This window comes from Sprattus sprattus (genome assembly GCF_963457725.1).
Source record: "Sprattus sprattus genome assembly, chromosome: 5".
Lineage (NCBI taxonomy): Eukaryota > Metazoa > Chordata > Actinopteri > Clupeiformes > Clupeidae > Sprattus > Sprattus sprattus.
In genome coordinates this window covers 17,185,279-17,202,778 of record NC_137924.1, presented here as the reverse complement: position 1 = coordinate 17,202,778, position 17,500 = coordinate 17,185,279, and the positions used below count along the sequence as shown (strand labels likewise).

The window sequence follows — 17,500 nt, the reverse complement described above, 5'->3', positions numbered from 1 at the left end:
TAAAAAGGTCTCCTGCATTGCTAAGACAGAGCGTAGGAGCCACATGCCTCATTCCCACTCATACTGAAAGCCATTTATTTATCGTTATTTTACTGTCATGGTCTCGTGTGGTAATGGGAGCAAAATGGTAAAGTTGAATCGTTAATCTTTCTCCTGGCGACCTAGTAACATTAACGGTAATCTTCTAACGGCTCAAGTGGGAATAGAGTATGAAAAGTTGCATGATGCATTAGCTAAGTGACTTGCTTTGTAGTCTGTTATCTTTGCGTTGTTAGAGGGATAGCAACAGATATATTTTAAAGATACTTCACCTTCATTCACTACATTGATTTCAAAGTAAGCCATTTCCCTCATGCTTTTTCAATGTCTATGTGAAGCCATTTGATTATGAGAAAAACTATTTTGCCTCAGTCTATCTTCTGTATGTGAAAGATGCTACAGCGGCTCTTATCTCTGTCTTCTGGTCTTTCCTTTCTCTCTCTCTCTTTTTCTCTCTCACTTTCCCTTTCTTTCTTTCTCTCTTTCTTTCTTTCTCTCTCTCTCTTTCTCTCTTTCTTCCTTTCTTTCTCTCTCTCGCTCTCTCTCTCTCACACAAAGACACACACTGACATACACATTCGGCCCCCTCATTACTTAGAGCAGTGGGCAGGAGGAGTGGCGGTCCCAGGCCCAACAAAGCGAGCGTGGCACAGCATAGGCCTGTTCATTAGTCACCACTAGCACTGGAGAGCTCTGCAAACAGCCTGCTTTAATAAAGAGAAGTGCTGGTCATCTCAAAAGACTCTTTTCACACTCTCTCTGGCTTTATGCACAATATACTTTTTCCTTTTCTTTCTTTCTCTTTGACTATGAATATTTTTTTTGGCTATGAATAATTTATTTTCTTTTCTTTCTTTCTGTCATTTTTGCTATGTCCTCCTTATCTGCCTCTCAATAATGAACATACAAATACATGCACTGTAAGAATTCAGTGAATTCTCCATTCCACTTCTCTATTCATCAGTCTCTCTCTCTCTCTCTCTCTCCTTTTATCTCCCTTCTTTCGACCCGTACGTCACGACACATATCATGGCCAAGAGAGGAGTCTGACAGCGGGGACCTAAGGTGGGAGGGGGACGACACTCTGGCAGCACCCGCGGGGGGAAACTTCTCCGTGTGATTTGCTGGCTGTTAAGAGATAAACATTCTCCCCGTATCAGCCCGTTCCTCTCCCAGATGTCCGGGGGCCTCCAGGGGAGTAATGATTTGTTTGCCTGCTAACACCCATCAATTTTCAACATCAAAAGACCACACGGCCCGTGAGCATCTCCATGACGGAGGCGCTACTTTATGGACAAAACATAGTGGAATACCTAACAAGATTTCTTTTTGCAGCTCGTAATGCCTATGTAGGGTCCACACTTTATCGACTCAAGACAAGGAGTTCAATGTTCCCGGAAGGTCTTACCTCAGGACGTTTCGTCATCTTGTACTTTTTTGGCATTAATCTTTCACAGTTGGTGGTTGCTATGAACTGTCATGTGGTTCTGGAGCATGTCAACCGCTGGTGACTCGTTCATGCAAAAATCCGCCACGGGGATTCTCAAATGGAAATGTCTTCTCCATCAAACGTGCCGCCGGTGCACCGATGCACCCCGTCTACCCTTCTGACACCACACGCATCTCAACGGATCACCGGCGGACCGTTTCAAACTTCCTTCAGGGCGTATCTTTTTCCAATCATAATCCCCCTCCCACATTTCCAAAATCCACCCCCTCCCAAATCAATCCACGTGTCTGGCTGTCTGCACAATTCATTAAACATTTCCCCCGTTCCAAACCTAATTTCACGCAATAAATCTATTATTCCAATCAGCACTGATGATCAGAGTGTCAGGCTGACTGGCATCGTGGAGACCTGACAGGGACGCCAGCGAGCTCATTAGCTGCCTCCTGCTATCTCGGGCCCTGATCAACGCAGTGCTGTAGGCCGTGGGGTTCATTAACAGGGGCCCCCACTTCGCCCGCTCCGTTTCTACCTTGCTAATGACGCCCCCCCAACTCCACACCAACCATGAATGTTTGTTGAGGTGACTGAAAGTTTGGGGTGACATTTTAGAAAGCGCGCGCCATCGGTTTGTAGGAACAGAAATGGGGATCACGTCGCTATTATGTTCTCTTTTTTCATTCCCCCTCTCTTTCTCCCTCAAGTACTGTAGAGGCTTATTCACACTGACCCAACGAATGACCACAAATAACAACACACATTTCAACATTTCAAAGTTGGTGGGTGTAAGACTATCAGGCTGTTAGTGTGGTGAAAATTCCACATCCTATGGCCAACACTAGAGGAATGTTAAGAATTGCTGGGATTTCTTGGAGTTTCTTGAGCCTGTATTAAAGAGCCTGCAACTGTGATACAGTAATATGCCCATATGAATCAACTCATCAAATCATATCTTTTAACAAAATAGTTCTCACATTTAACTGTCAACTTGGAAATGAATGCCAGTAAATACTCATGTCCCTCAGGCTATGTTGCCAGCTCTGGATAATTCACAGGAGAATCCACCTCCTCCTGACAATGGACTTTGCCCTTGAAACATAATTGGTGGCATGGATCAGTTTCCTGATTGGTCAAAGCACATGGAGTACCGTTAATCTCACATTACAGAGTAAATGAGAGGCCCAGAGACCTCTTTTCACTCAATACCTGATTCCATTTTAAATGTTTCTCATATAATATTTCATGTATGAAACATCTCATCACTGATATTACACTCAACAGGAATATTTTGAGGTATTCAGGGCTGTCACCATGTTAGAGTCCTTAAATATGCTTTAAGCCCATGTTACAGTCATTTTTAATTTTACCAAAACATGCCAAACCCTTACACTTATACATAAATCAATATTCATTATTATGTTATTGCATGAAAAAAAACTCTTATCTGCTGCTGTGGGGGGCTTAACTCTTCCCATACGATACACTTACACTCTTACACACATACACTCTAACACTTACACACTTACACTCTAACACACATACACATACACTCTTACTCACATACACTTACACACATACATTTACACACTTACACACTTACACTTACATTCTTACACATATACACTTACACACACACTTACACTTATACTCTTACACACACACACACTCACACTTACACTCCTTGTTGTATGCGAATACAATGACAATAAAGACTTTATTCTATTTTTCTATTCTATAACCCTTACCACTACGATGAGCAGAAGCCCCACTGAACTTAGCCATTCCGTCAAAGAAAACTGTTGTATGCTTCTCAATAATCTAATTAATTGTAATTTGTTATTGGAGGAGAGTGGTCCTGACCGATCTCTGATCAAGGATAAAATATGGAGCATAGCCCTCCACTGCAGAGCCACTGCACAAGAAACATCCATCAACGTGCACAAACCCAAAGATACTTTTGTCATTTGTGTCCCTGGCTTAGGAATGGGTTTCAAATAAGGACAAATTGGCTGACAGTGCTGACAGATGCATGTCATCTCCCTACAGGCGCGTTTTGTGTTCTAAATGCCAAATGATGACAAATGTTATTTCACAAGGCTATTACTGATCCCTTTGCTGCTGTACCTAATAAACCCGTACACAAACACAAGCACACACCCAGCTAGGAGAAATATGCTGCCGACTCCAGGGGAGACTGGGTCCAAACCAGGGCCAGACCAGGGCCAGACACGCTACCGTTAGTAGCCATTGACTTTTTAATCTGGTTATCCTTGATGCCCATCTCAGAACAAAATGGGATGAAGCATTTATAATATAATATAATTTGTGCTCAACCAGAGATATGGCACACTAGTGATTTATGAAGTTATGAAGATTTATACAAGTTTTAAATGTGAAAAAGGGTAGTACAACTCAGGAACATCTCGAAATGTGTCTATATAAATATAGGGGGACCACAATGCCACGGATTTTGTGACAGGCATCATCTCACACAAATGCTTTCACACAATTCATCCACATTTGTAGACCCCTACTGTGAAATCAATCATTCCCAAAGACGTTCCATGACTCATACACAAGAAAATCACAAGGCAGTAAAGTAAGTCACACACCTGCAAAGCTTTCGAAACTATAATCGTGGCTGATGTGCTGATTGCTGCTAGACTACAGAGAGTGCTGTTGTGCTTCCACTGGTTTCTGGTCTTGTCCAGTTTTACAGTCTGTGTCTCTCCTGAACATCCCAGGAGCTTCCCCACTGTTATACTGAACTAGAGGCTTTCCAGCAAGTCACATTTCCATTATTAATATGCTGAATAGAAAACTCTGGCAACCCCAAGGAGACACATTAGCATGGCAACCAATATCATTCATAAGCATAATAAAAATGACAGTAAAGTGGAGCCAAACTAACAAAACCAACCAGAACAAAACAACATAAAAAGGTATATAGAGTACTGGATACCCACTGTGGACTAGCTACCCATGACAAATACTGAAAGGATTCTCTGCCTTTCTAAGAAGTGACCACACGCAAACATGGCAACCATGAGGACACCTGTTGCGTTCTCTTTGTCCCCTACCCTTCACTGTGATCCTAAACAGAGTCTTTCTGTAGCCATTGCGTTCAGTGCACTGAGGAGCAAGAGGACTCAAGAGGACCACTGGCAGCTCAACACAACTTCAAGACAAACAAAGGCAACAAGCTTGGTTCTGCTACTCAGCACTACGCCATGGGTCCAGCAAAGCCCTCCTAGAAAAAAGAAATAAGGCAAGCCAGTCCAAAACAGATCATAACGTCAACCACTGCCACATCCAGAGTGTAAACACACTGTGTAAACACTTCAGCGCCTGAAGTCATTCGTATACTAGCATTTACCGTACTGAATACAGATGATGGATTTTGGAGACACACACACAGATGGATCCAGAGGCTGACTCACACTGAGGATGCACTGCCTGCTTCAGAGCACTGTGTGCAAAGGCAACTGTGTCATCATTTGAATGTAGACAACACACACGTACACACACACACACACACACACACACACACACACACAGACACTCAAACAATGGCAGTCGGGGTGAGTTAATTAACACTCTTTGACTCAGGTGTGTCTGCTCCAATACACACTGGCAGCTTTCCTGGCGCCGAGCCAAGCCTCATCAGCGCGGGAAAAACCATTCCCTTTCACAGAGGTCTCATCACTTAAAGGTTTACTGGGAACTGACTGCCATCCAGTTCGCTGACATCTAATTTTCCAAATGCAGCATTCAATTTCCAATTAAGGTACGTTACTGGAGGCAGGTAAGCCAGCGTGATGCATATTTTACATTTACAATTTTTTTTAAATCGATGGTTACATTATGTTCTCACAGTTTTTTTTTCACATTATGTCTCATATGAGTTTCACCCGAGTCTACAAGCATCTACTTACTAAAGTGATGTGTTATCTGTATGAGTGTGTGTGTGTGTATCTATCTTCCTTCCCCTTGAGTCACAACACATTCATAATACAAAGACAAGCTCCAGTCACGTTTATTCATTCATTTCTCTGACTTTGTGGGTCTCCAGCTGTCTCTGCAATAATGTGCATCTCAGACCGTCCGCTCTTCGCTATTCTGAAAAAGCCTTCTGGCATGTGCCAGCCTTGCCTTTCTTCAATCATGCCTTTGGCCCCAGTGCACCGTTTTGTTTACATACTCTGGTCTAATCGTATTATCATATTGCACACATAAGCGCTGCCATGGGTCTGGCCCCTTAGTGCATGAGGGTTATAGGGCAATCCCAGCAATCCCCACAGCCATCCACTGTGCCCAATCAAACTAAAATGGAAATGTCAATTGTATCTGGTGGCTCTGTGTCAACCATTCACAGAAATCATCTTAAAAAAAAAAAAAAAAAAAAAAAACTGCCAGGGCAAATCAATTTTTCCAGTGCTGGCCCTTGTTCTGTCGGCCAATCAGGCTGCGAGCAATTAGCACCCCTAGGGGTTCGGCTATGTTACGCTGGTTTCACTATCAATACTGATGAGAGCTTTCACTGACGCTGTTTTTATTCCAGGCTGCTCAGAAAGAAGTAGTAGTAGATGTAGATATTCACTTGTGTGGCAGACTGTAGAAACTGTGGTTAGCTAGCTGCAGAGCTAAATCTCACTGGACAAAGGGGATGGAGAACCAGGAACATACTTGAGAGTGCTAATGTGAGATTAACAAATGTGAGAGTGCTCTAACATTGGTTTGTGCAGTGTGGCAAAATCCAAATTAGCAGGGAATACTGTTTATCAAACCCTACAAGGAAAAGGAAAACAAGAGCAAACACAACTAGAATGCGTTTCGTGAACGAACTGCGAGAGTGTGCTTGCTCTGTTGCGGCCATGACCTTTGACGTTGCAGCCATAACATCACACAAAAGATCAAACATGGCAACCAAGCTCAACCATTATATTTAGGCTCCACTGACGTCTAGACATATGACGGTGTCTTTGTTGTTCTGTTTTTGTTTGCTTGTTTATTGTGAAAGGGTCTAGTGTGTTACATTTAGCTTGGAGAAGTCTTAAAATAGGCTCCAAGTGACATTTGTCTTATTGTGTAGCCTATGTGTAATTTACCTCCAAAGGTCGTGTTAATCCATGAGTGCACCTGAATTGTGCGGTATTTGCTGAGTTTTAATCTGCTTGTTTTAATTGTGTGTGTTGCGGCTGCAATAAATCTTGTCTGTGCTTCAAATTTAAATATATTTATTGTCTCTCTATGGTGGAAATCAGATGTATGATGGAACTTGCATATTTACTATGCACAAACATTTCAGCTGTCATGGTGATAATAGTTCCAGAGTTTCGTTATACTGACTTACTGAGCTAAGTGTTGATACACTTCGTAAGAAATTATGATCTAGGTAAAAGGAAACATCTCTGCAAAAATATGGGAATTAATGCGGTGGCTTATTCATACGGAAAACAGGTATTTAAACGCGATGTACTGTTCTAAATCTAGCTACAGACAGACGTGAATTACATTGAAAAATCGCTGTGGTCTACACAGCTGTTTTTAATTGATGTAGCCTAGAGGTGTATTTGGCTCAATGATGGTTGGGATTGTTAAAATTGTCGATTTTTGGCCAGATAGATTGCCTACTTCTTGCAAAGGCAAACCTTTGGAATACAGGCAGCTCATGAGTATGGTTGTCTTTGGAACAGAATGTGTACAAAATTTAAAATTCTTTGGTGTCGGTTGGTTTTATTGTCTGAAACGTACTGGAATGTACCTTGCGAAAACTTGGGGTAGTGAACCGAAATCTCCAGTATGGCAGTTGAAATAATCGCACAGACATTTAATCTGTGTGCCAGTTGCATGCTAGCTCCCGCTAGCATGTATGCTAACAGCTTAGCTTAGGCTAGCTAGCTGCTTATATTGTTTTACTATGGGGCTAGGCTAGTTGCTTCGCATATTGTAGCAATGGTGTTCGCGAATGAGTTGTTGATCAAGCTGTCTTGTATACTTCCACTTGCTTTTTACATTTCCATGGCTGTGTGTGTTGTGTTAACCCTGTCTCTTACTGTCTGTGTAAGAGGAGGTTGAAACTCTCAGCCCAGCTAGTCATTTATTTATTTTGATGCCACCGCCTTGTTACAGAAATAAAGTCTAGTCCTAGAGAGTGGGTGACGTCACGATGGCTCAAGATTCCCCCATGTTAGTCTATGAGAGAAAAAGGTGATGAAAAAGAGGAATAAAAAAGAAGTGGCAAGGAGAACCACCACGAAAAGATATAGCAGGTTGCACCGGATCAGGCTGGACGTTTCGGTGTTTGAACGGCGTCTGTACCTCAAACGAGCGAGGCCTGACTCGATGCAAGAAAAACGGGCGGAATAAAGAAAATTTATGAAGAACAATAGTGTGCTTCCCTTCAGGCAAGCACACTAATAAAGAGGTTGGCCACAACAAAACTGCAACACACAATAAAACAAAAGCAGCAACAACAACAACAGCAAAATATTGACTATTATTTGCTTCACGTCACTCTGTGAAAGCCTCGTTATGATGAAGGTCAGTGCTGGAAATTGGTTTGTTGCCAACTGTTTAGAGAAGGCACCCCCTTTTCTTTCTATTTTTGGCAGGCAATCACAATCCAGCAGTGTATTTTTAGTTTGCGCCCATCTGTGTTTGAAGCACCTGTAAAATAGGCAATTTTACCGCGACAGTGGCCGATCACTCATCTGTGACTGGGGGGATAACAGGCCAGCCGCGTGACGGGATAGAGCGACATGTCAGGGTGACGCAAGGGAGGGGTAGGTTTTATTTTTACTGTTACCTAGGGTAGAGGGATGTATGTGTGGGGAGGGTCATTTGCAGTTGATTAAGGGGGTTAATAGTGTGGCCTTCTCCATCTAGTAGCAATCAGGGAGACCCACTGTGGTCAGTCAATCAGATGTGCTAATTGATTTATGAGTCATCAAAAGCACCATGACGACCAAACCAGCCACATGTCCTAAATATGGAGAACACAGCAATGAACTATAGCTGTTGTAGTTCATGCTATGCCACCCACAGATATACACAACTTTGCTATGTGAATTGAACCATTTGCCAGAATGATGTTGAAATTCAATCTAGTGATATTTTAATACAGTCAAACAACTGACAGATTGTGTTTCCTGCAGAGCCGGGCCCCTGTGGGGGTGAAGAACATGATCTCCACTGAAAAGTTTTTTTTTTTTCTTAAGCAACAGCTGGTTTCAGCTTTAGACCAGCTTTGAAAGTTGAATCGATACCCAGGGTAAACACCAAATAGCATGAGGTCGGATGTTGCCTAACAACATGTGGACTAAGGACAACATGACTCACTGGAAATATCCAGATGGTCTCGGAAAATCCCAACTCAATCAACAAATATGCTAATATTGCACTGCAACCTGGGCCAAAAGTGTGTGTGCATGTGTGTGTATGGTTGCAAGTTGATACAAGAGCAATAATCAGACTAGCAGCTGCGATAGAAAGCATCAATGAAACATCATCACCTGATCAAGGATCTGACACATATGGATTTCCTTTAACTTAACAATCAGTCACCGTCATAAAGTTAAAACCACGTGAGAGAGCATGTGTTTACTTCTACTAAGTCTGAATATACCGCATGGGTTCCTATGCTGTGTGCTGTTATTACATAGCAAAAACGAGTCCAACTAACTTGTCATAGCTAACCAGGTTCGCTGGTACAACAAAACAAAATGTGAACACAAAAAAGGCTTCCTACCTGCTTGAGTTTCTTTAGGTCCTCATCCAACTCCAAATTGTCAAGGATGACAGCCACAAACAAGCTGAGAAGGATCTGGAAAGTAATAATTAAATGTGCATATGAACAACCCACATATATCGCAAATGTGCAGCCTCGACAAAACATGTGCAATTCAAAAGGTTTTGTCCAAAATTTGATTTAGAAAAATCTGTGAGCGAACAGACTAAATTAAACCAACAAAGGGAAACTGTAGCCATACAGGGATGAAAGCCTATTGTCCTTGTTTTTTCATTTTTGCAAGAGAAAACATCATTAAGCAGGAGGTCCTTGAGCAGGGAGGGAAAAAAATGAATCCATTATCGTGTCTTTCTTTAAAAAAGCTTGTTTTGGCAGAAAGAGAGAGGGAGAGAGAGAGAGAGAGAGTAATAGAGATTAACAATATCTGGTTATCTGCAGGGGTTCTCGCTATTTCAGACCCATTGGTCAGCGGATTGTTCTGAATGGGTAATCTGTGTGGTTCCATGACTCTTCGGGTCCCTGTGGCTGCTGAGAGTGAAGTTCATTAATAACAGCCTGTATAGAGAGGACGTTGCCCATTCCAGCACCACTGGGCCGAGGAAAAGCAACCTGTCACAGTAGACTGAAATGGCCATATTAGCGGGAGGTAGCGGAGCAACCGGAGATGCGCATGGTCGAGTTGACGTAGTCTGTGTTAATGCTACTATTTTGTCCATTAAAGACCCTCTGGCATAACATTACTGCTTTTGGATAAAGCAAGCATGAACTCAGCATGAAGGTTTCAATTTGTTAAAAGTGAAACTTTGACAAGTGTGACTTAAACTTAATTGACGATCTTTGTAGAAAAAAAGGTAAAGGCTTCGGAAATGTTCCCAGCATCCTCTCGGTGACACTCTTACTTTGTGTCTCATGTATTACACATTTGATTTTTGATTAGGATTCAATGTTTTTGTCAGGATTGCTGACATGATTATGGTTAGATATGTTTTTCCCCGAAACCTCCAAGTATATAAACACTGTCACATAAACATCAGTTGAAAAGGCTGTATCAGTGAAAATTGGACATAAATCATAACCCACTAACATTTAATCAACCGTAAGTGTTGGTGCCGGCTCATATACAGTGTATCAGGTATCATAAAATATGAGTAATGACTTCCTGAGCTATAAGGTTGGGATCAATGATCTCTAGCAAAGCTCCTAAATTAACCACCCTGGGAGGTACTTAGCACCGTGGCTCTGTAAGACCCCTTGCCCTGGAGACTTGTGTCATGACATGGACCAATCAATTAGCTGCTTCAAAAAGTGATCAGAGCCGGGTCCTCTGTTGATCCGGGGGCAACCAATACCTTGACACGGCCACTGATAGGCGGTGGAGGGAATACAGTTGAAACCCAGTACAGTAAGAAGAGTTTATTTACCAGGGTGGCAAACAGATGGTAAAGGATGAAGTAGATGGCAACCAGGGGAGCCCACATATGCCCGACCGCCACCAGGGTCTGGTCCATGACGTCCACCCAGCCCTCCTGAGTAAGGATCTGAAACATGGACATGAAAGCCTGCACAAGAGAAAGAGGGGGGGGGGGAGAAATCGAGAGAAAGTTAGAGAGAAGGAGAGAAAGAGAGAGCAAAGGAAGTAAAGTAGAAGGTGATGGGGGGGGGGGGGGGGGGGGAGAGAGATGAATACAACCCTGTGGTGAACAAACACAACCCTCCTCATTAGCCAGCAATGGCATTTGCGGCCCGCTCGCCATAAGCAACACAACAAAGGGGGGTGGAAATGTCAAGCGCCTCCTTCAAGACAGGGCCGTTACGCATGCTGTGGAGGCTACTTGAAGCGTGCGGTGCAGCAGGAGTCACACGCGTGCCACGAATGTCATCGCAATTTCAGTGTAAGCAATGTGCGGCTTTAGGGATGTTCTAAAGAATTAATTTCCACTTCTAAAACGCTATGTTTATCACTGAGAGAACAAAAGCGAGAACAAATGAGTAAAGACAAAGAGAAGAGAAAGAAAGAGGGAGAGGAAATGAGAGCAGGGCAAGTGTTGCCCGGAAAGTGCTGTGCAATCACTATGCACCAAACAAAACTCTCAAATCACATAAGATCTCCATCGTCTTTGCAATTGCAATTTAATGTGCAAACACTAATTAGGCTATCTCTTTTTATGCCCATTGAGCTGTCCAGAAAAAACAAATGTTAACTGCCTCAAAATCTCTTTAAATTGTTTACTTTAATGGCTGCAATTTGAGATAGTGATAATATAAAAGCTAGCTGTAGCACTGCAGCTTTTAACATGAAGTAGACGACATCTAATTAAAACATAAAATGCAGGTGCCTGTATATAAGAATTTCGATATACTTAATTATGGAAAGTATGGAGAGGATTTTTTTTGTGAATGGGCATTTGATTAAAAAAAACAAGGCCTCCAGAGAAAGAATAGACAGAGTGAAAGAGAGAGAGAGAGAGAGTGAGAGAGAGGAATATTGAGAAACAGACATTGACAGAAAGAAAGAGTGAGAGAGAGACAGAAAGAAACACAAAAGGACAGGAAGAGTGAGAAAGAGAGAGTGAAAGACAGTGTGTGTGTGTGTGTGTGTGTGTGTGTGTGTGTGTGTGTGTGAGAGAGAGAGAGAGAGAGAGAGAGAGAGAGGTCAAATGAAGGTCTAGAACAGATGAGAGCCCATCATTCCCCGTGGGCTGCTCAGTAAGGCTGGCCACACTCACTCAGACACCCAGTCATCACACATCCAGATCACTTCTGCAACAGGTCTATATGGGGGGGGGGGGGGTTATATCATATCGGAATCATGCCATCTGGATGAAAAAGGTTGTTTAGAGAAGCCCGTTGGTGTGCGTCAGAGCACAGGGATGATTGGATTCTCTCCACTTAGTGCCAAACGAGAGGGATAAAAAGAATTTGGCTAATGAGAAAGAGAAAGAAGAGATGATCGGTCTCAGTCTGCATCAGAGAGCTAAGCTGAGGGCTACCATCATACGGAGAGAGTCTGCAACAGGCATGTCTTTACTACACGCATAAGGAAACAGAAAGAGATATAGATTGTATCTTGAGTCTTTAGGTTCAAAATCATCAAACTGCTATTCATAATTATCCATGAGGGAAGGAATGAACATGACCTTGCATGTTTATCCCTAAGGCCCGTTCACTTAAGTATTTTAGGATCTGTCTGTTTGGGTTTACATGGCTGGTTCACATGCATGAAGGCAAATGTGTTTTTGCTATAATGTATTTGCAAGTGCATGAGACAGAAACAATGTCTACCTATTAGGGATGGGCATAATTAATCGACGATCGATTAATTGATCATTAAGAATTTCGTCGATGACATTATTTTTTCATCGATAAAACTAATGCACGTTCTGTTGCGTAGTGTGAGTCTTGAAGGAATGCAATGGATTTCGCTGTGTGGCAGCAATTAAAATTTTACCAAACAAGGGCAATGTTTGAAAAAAACGCCACAGGCCTACTCAGTTACCTGCAAGTTTCCGTGTCTTTCAAAAGTAAACATGAAGAGGTCACGGCGTGTAGCGTGGAACCATTTTGATTTAAAAAAAAATGACTTAGTTCATTGACAACACTGCGAAGTACAACTCGGCCACAACTCAAATTATGTACCACTTGAACAACGCACATCCGACCATGGTTAGTGACAGTACACAACTAAGTAAAGTTTTAAACATTTGGAAGTGGAACCCACCATATTTATCAGCACTGTTGGAAATAGCTTACCATCCTACCAGCCTCCATCACTTAGCTTACCGTGGCTAAGTTAGCATCCCTACCTAACCTAGGATTGCTGGCGAACTTGGCTTGCAAAAGGTAGATTCCAAAAGGTAGCCAAGCTAGCTAACTGGTTGTTTTATAAACGTGTGCTTTAACAGTTAGTTACTAGTTTTCAATACCTTCCAGGGTTATTGTTTCTGGTTAGAAAACCGGGGAATGACATAGCTTGAAATTGGCACTGCTCAAGAATCATCTTAAAAGTTGACGTTTACTATCAGCTGTTATTCTAAGCACCTGGACTTGTAGGTTTAGGGCTTAACTATTAATATTCTCTTTACCGGTGAATTGAATTGAATGGCTTGTCGATAATACTGTTACTGGTTGTTTTAATGGAGCTTTGTTAATTAGTTTAATTCATTGTTAGGTAGGCTAACGAGTAAGTTGTGTTTATGAGCACCGGCTTCTAGACGTCGGCGCCGCTGCTTAAGAGTAGCCTACAGCAGCGCACATTTTTCAAGTGTAACCATTAAACGGATCCGGTTTAACTGCCACAAGAGTTGTCAATCTTGTAATAAAGATCTCATTGAGGAACACGCTGTGTTTTATCTTTTTTTCACTGCATTTTAATATAGCCTATAAATAGTGCATTTTTGATTTTTTTTTTTAATGATTAATCGAAAATCGATCGTTAATTCTCCCGACAATCGATTAAGACAATTTAATCGAATGCCCATCCCTACTACCTATTAGTCTTTAGTGCTTGTATGTGCGTGCATATGTATGTGTGCATGCATGTGTGTTTGTGCGTGTGTAGTATATGTGTTTTACCCTGGGAAAGGTGGTGAAGCGGTCCAGGTCCTCCACAAAGCAGAACATCTGCAGGCTGATGGCGGACATGACGATGAGCAGGCTGGCGGTGAACACCACTAGACTGCCCAGCTTCTTCCCCGGCCCAAAGATCTTATACACAAAGTCCTCCAGCGCTGGAGAGATCTTAATCAGACGCACCACTCGCAGCACCTAGGACAAAACACAATACTATAGGGCTCTATAGGGCTAAGATATGTGCTATTGACATATGGCTCAGGAAATATGTTGAGGCTATGAAACATCACCTTTCAAATAAAAGAAATAAAAAGGCAAAAAACTGTGTAATTTGACACTAAATGAATTTTTTTTATTAAAAAGCCTCAAAACAAAATTATATATCATATCATGATGATTATATTATTATGTACTATTAAGTACTATTATAATGTTATATGAATTACAGACCTAAACATAGAACACAAAAGAATTTGGTGGAAAGTAGTTTTAGAAATGCATTTTTATAGGTGGTTCTCACCAGTTCTATTAGGGCGCCAAGGCTTACCCAAACCCAAATCGAAAAATATGAAATCATACAGAAGGCGCTAGGACAATTGATTTTTGGAGGAATTGATCAAAAGGAGGAAGAGCAACCAGAAATAACATGGTTGTGCACTATTTTTGTTATTTGACCAGGGAACCTAAATTGCTATCGGTGAACATTCATCAAAGGCCATGCATCTAGCTCAGGATTTGATAACTGGCCATGGATAACTATTGATCTACAAAGTTACCCCTAGAGCTCTCCAACTCATATTTCCAGCCTCTGGCTTTGGTTCTATTACAAAAATGTTGTGAATCTTTATTTTTTTTCATTATTTGTTTCTGATGTTTCCTCTTAACTGCTACTGTGAATCACAGACCTTCCCACTGAAATATTTTGAAAGCAAGAAGCCCTTCAACATATCTGAGCACACTGAGTGAATGATGTTCACTGAGGAAACATCTGAAGGCAATCTCAGAATCTCCTGGTCTCCTTGTGAATTAGCTTTTATCCTGCAGCACCGTGATTCCAGTGAGTCCTTTTGCCTTGATCTTGCTCAGCTTTGCGCTCTGATGTGTATCTCTGTGATCAGCTTTGTCTGAGACAGATGAGTCGATCTAAGGTGGACATCCGACTCAAATTTTGCGACAACAAAAGATCCCCCCCTTCCCTCCCAATCAGGTCTCCAACATCCAATTGACACAGCAGCGTGGAGAATTAGCCTTGGCTCTCCACGTCTGGTCTTCTGATCTCCCTAATACGAGACTTTTTACGTGTGCTGTGCTGTTCATTTCTTAAGACATATATTTTTCATTGTATTTCATGGTTACATGAGACATGCCTAACCAAAAAAGAAACAGAGGGACAGTGTGTCAGACACGAGGGTCTCCCCTAAAGACAGCCTCTTGATGAGTTACATCAGATAATCCTGGGTGATACGAGAGCGAAGATAATTACCTCTGCTGCAGGACTGGGGCTCTGAAGGGCTCTCCAGACTCTAAGCCTGAACACCCCAGCTCTGTTGCAGTAGGTTATGAAGGTCGTGCTTCTCCTAATAACATGCCCGGGATATCTAGTTAAATTGCACTCTCTGATGATTACGTTCAGACTGTTTATATACGTATGTGATGTCAGAGAAAACGGAGAAGACACTGCTCTCACTGCATTGTGTATCCTTGTGCTATGAAATTCATATTGCATTTCCCATGAATTAATGTTATCACCTTATGATACCATAGAAATAGAAAGTTTTAAGGTTTTTTAACCTAAAAACTTGCTATTCCATGGTATCATAAGGTGATAACATTAGGGGAAAAGAGAGTAAGGGGTTAAGTACTTCAGGGACATGGAAACTTGACTTACTTCACAAAACTCAATGGAAACCTTTAGAATGCATTCATGACTTATGCAATTATGTCTAATAACATTGTATAACTTGGACTCATGAATATGGGTGCTTCACTACAAAGCTAAGGCTGATAGACTGGCCTTCAAGCTCCTCTGATAGGGGACTAAGAAAACTGAAGCAACATTTCCTTTAATTTTTTGTATATGTTTAATCGTTAATATAAGAAAAAAAAACACACAAATTATCTCTGAGGTATCATTATTTTCAGTTTAGTTTGTATTTCATGGACTCATTTCTATTTTGTATTTAGTTCATTCAAATTCAAGTTTCAGTTTTAGTCATTTTAGTTAAGGGCAAAAGTTGTCAAGGATAAGTGTGGCTCGAAAAAATAATATCACAAGTATTCTATGTTTTTTTTTTTTTTTTAAGATTTATTTTTGGGCTTTTTGGCCTTTAATCCATAGTTTTTAGTGAAGAGTGGGACAGGAAATGAGAGGGAGAAGAGGTGGGGAGTGGACAGGAGAAATGACATCAGGCTGGAACCGAACCTGTGTCCTCAATGGGCATCAAACCCGGATGTGGTCGGGGCTACTGGTTGCACCACAGTGCCCCCCTGTTCTATGTATTTAGATGACTCAGACGCCAGCTAGATAACTTGCAAGCACTGAAGCTAACGACAGAGAGGTAGCATCCATGGATTTTAAACAAATTTTGAAAGAAAATAAACGTGATCAGATAGGCCTACTGATCAAACGTACGTATTTCTTGGTCCCTAGCTCATTATGTGCACCAACGCAACCCAACCCAGGCTTTAAATGTTCTTGTTAAAAGAGGCCTCACATGCAAAATGTTTATGTATTCTCCATGCAATTCTCCTCACTGTAAAAGTGATGGATTTGCCTGAGACGTCTAATCGATGCGTTAAACTGGCAGACATTAATATCCATATGCCACTCTCTGCCACTTTGTGTCGTGACAGCTGGACTCAGTGACTGAAGGAAACAGAGGTAAATGGGGCTTTTAATTTGTATTAATGGATGCATGGTCACAGACCAGCGAAGGCTGGCGATGCCACACTAAAAAAGAAGGGCTTCACTTTGTCAACCTTATTACTGATTCCAGATCTGTGCATCTCATACTGATACAAAAAATTCAGGGGTACGTTTCATAAACGCAAAGTTGGTAACTACACGACCATCTTACATAGTTGGAACTATGCAGCTGCGATGCAAGTGTTTCAGAAAACCATAGTTTGAACTATTGAGGTGACTACATACGTAACTTACATAGCATGAACCATCGTTAAGGGACACAGGTGTTTCCTAAATCCATAGTTCGACCGGACAACCCCAAACACTGTCGTTAAGTTGTGTAGTTCAAACTACAGTTCTCAACCTTCCTGGTTGATATTTGAAGTTGACCACTATACAACCCTATTTATAACTGATTTAAGCAAAGAATACATGATAAAAGGGCCCACATGATATTTGATAATAATGTTTGACATCTGAGCCGTTATTTGCCTCCGCAAAACAACTGCAGTCGCTACATTTTTAACCCAAATTTTTGAGATTTCCCATACCAACAACAATCACAACAAACCCTTGCTTTAACCTGACGGGATTACAACTTGTAGGAATTCACGCAAGAAATTGAAAAGAAATGCAATTTTAGTTACTTTTGACAGGAGAGACTGGTATAGCCTAATGTAGACTACAATCTAGCACAGTTATTCATGTTAAGGTAAGCATCACTAAAATAGCCGCTATTTAAACTAATTGTGGACATTTAACTTGGCAGCCTGTTTATTTGTTCTAGTTG

The 17,500-nt window shown here is 41.6% G+C and overlaps 1 protein-coding gene across 1 annotated transcript in view; it reads right to left on the bottom strand.

The window, feature by feature from the left end:
• Positions 1-17,500, bottom strand: part of nalcn (sodium leak channel, non-selective) — a gene marked incomplete at both ends in the record, with an annotated part of 105,470 nt that overhangs the window by 49,900 nt on the left and 38,070 nt on the right. The window contains 3 exons of the mRNA XM_080838194.1: positions 9,237-9,311; positions 10,658-10,795; positions 13,809-14,000. Of these exons, the coding sequence (XP_080694320.1) occupies positions 9,237-9,311; positions 10,658-10,795; positions 13,809-14,000 (405 nt within the window). The remainder of the gene's footprint in view (positions 1-9,236; positions 9,312-10,657; positions 10,796-13,808; positions 14,001-17,500) is intronic.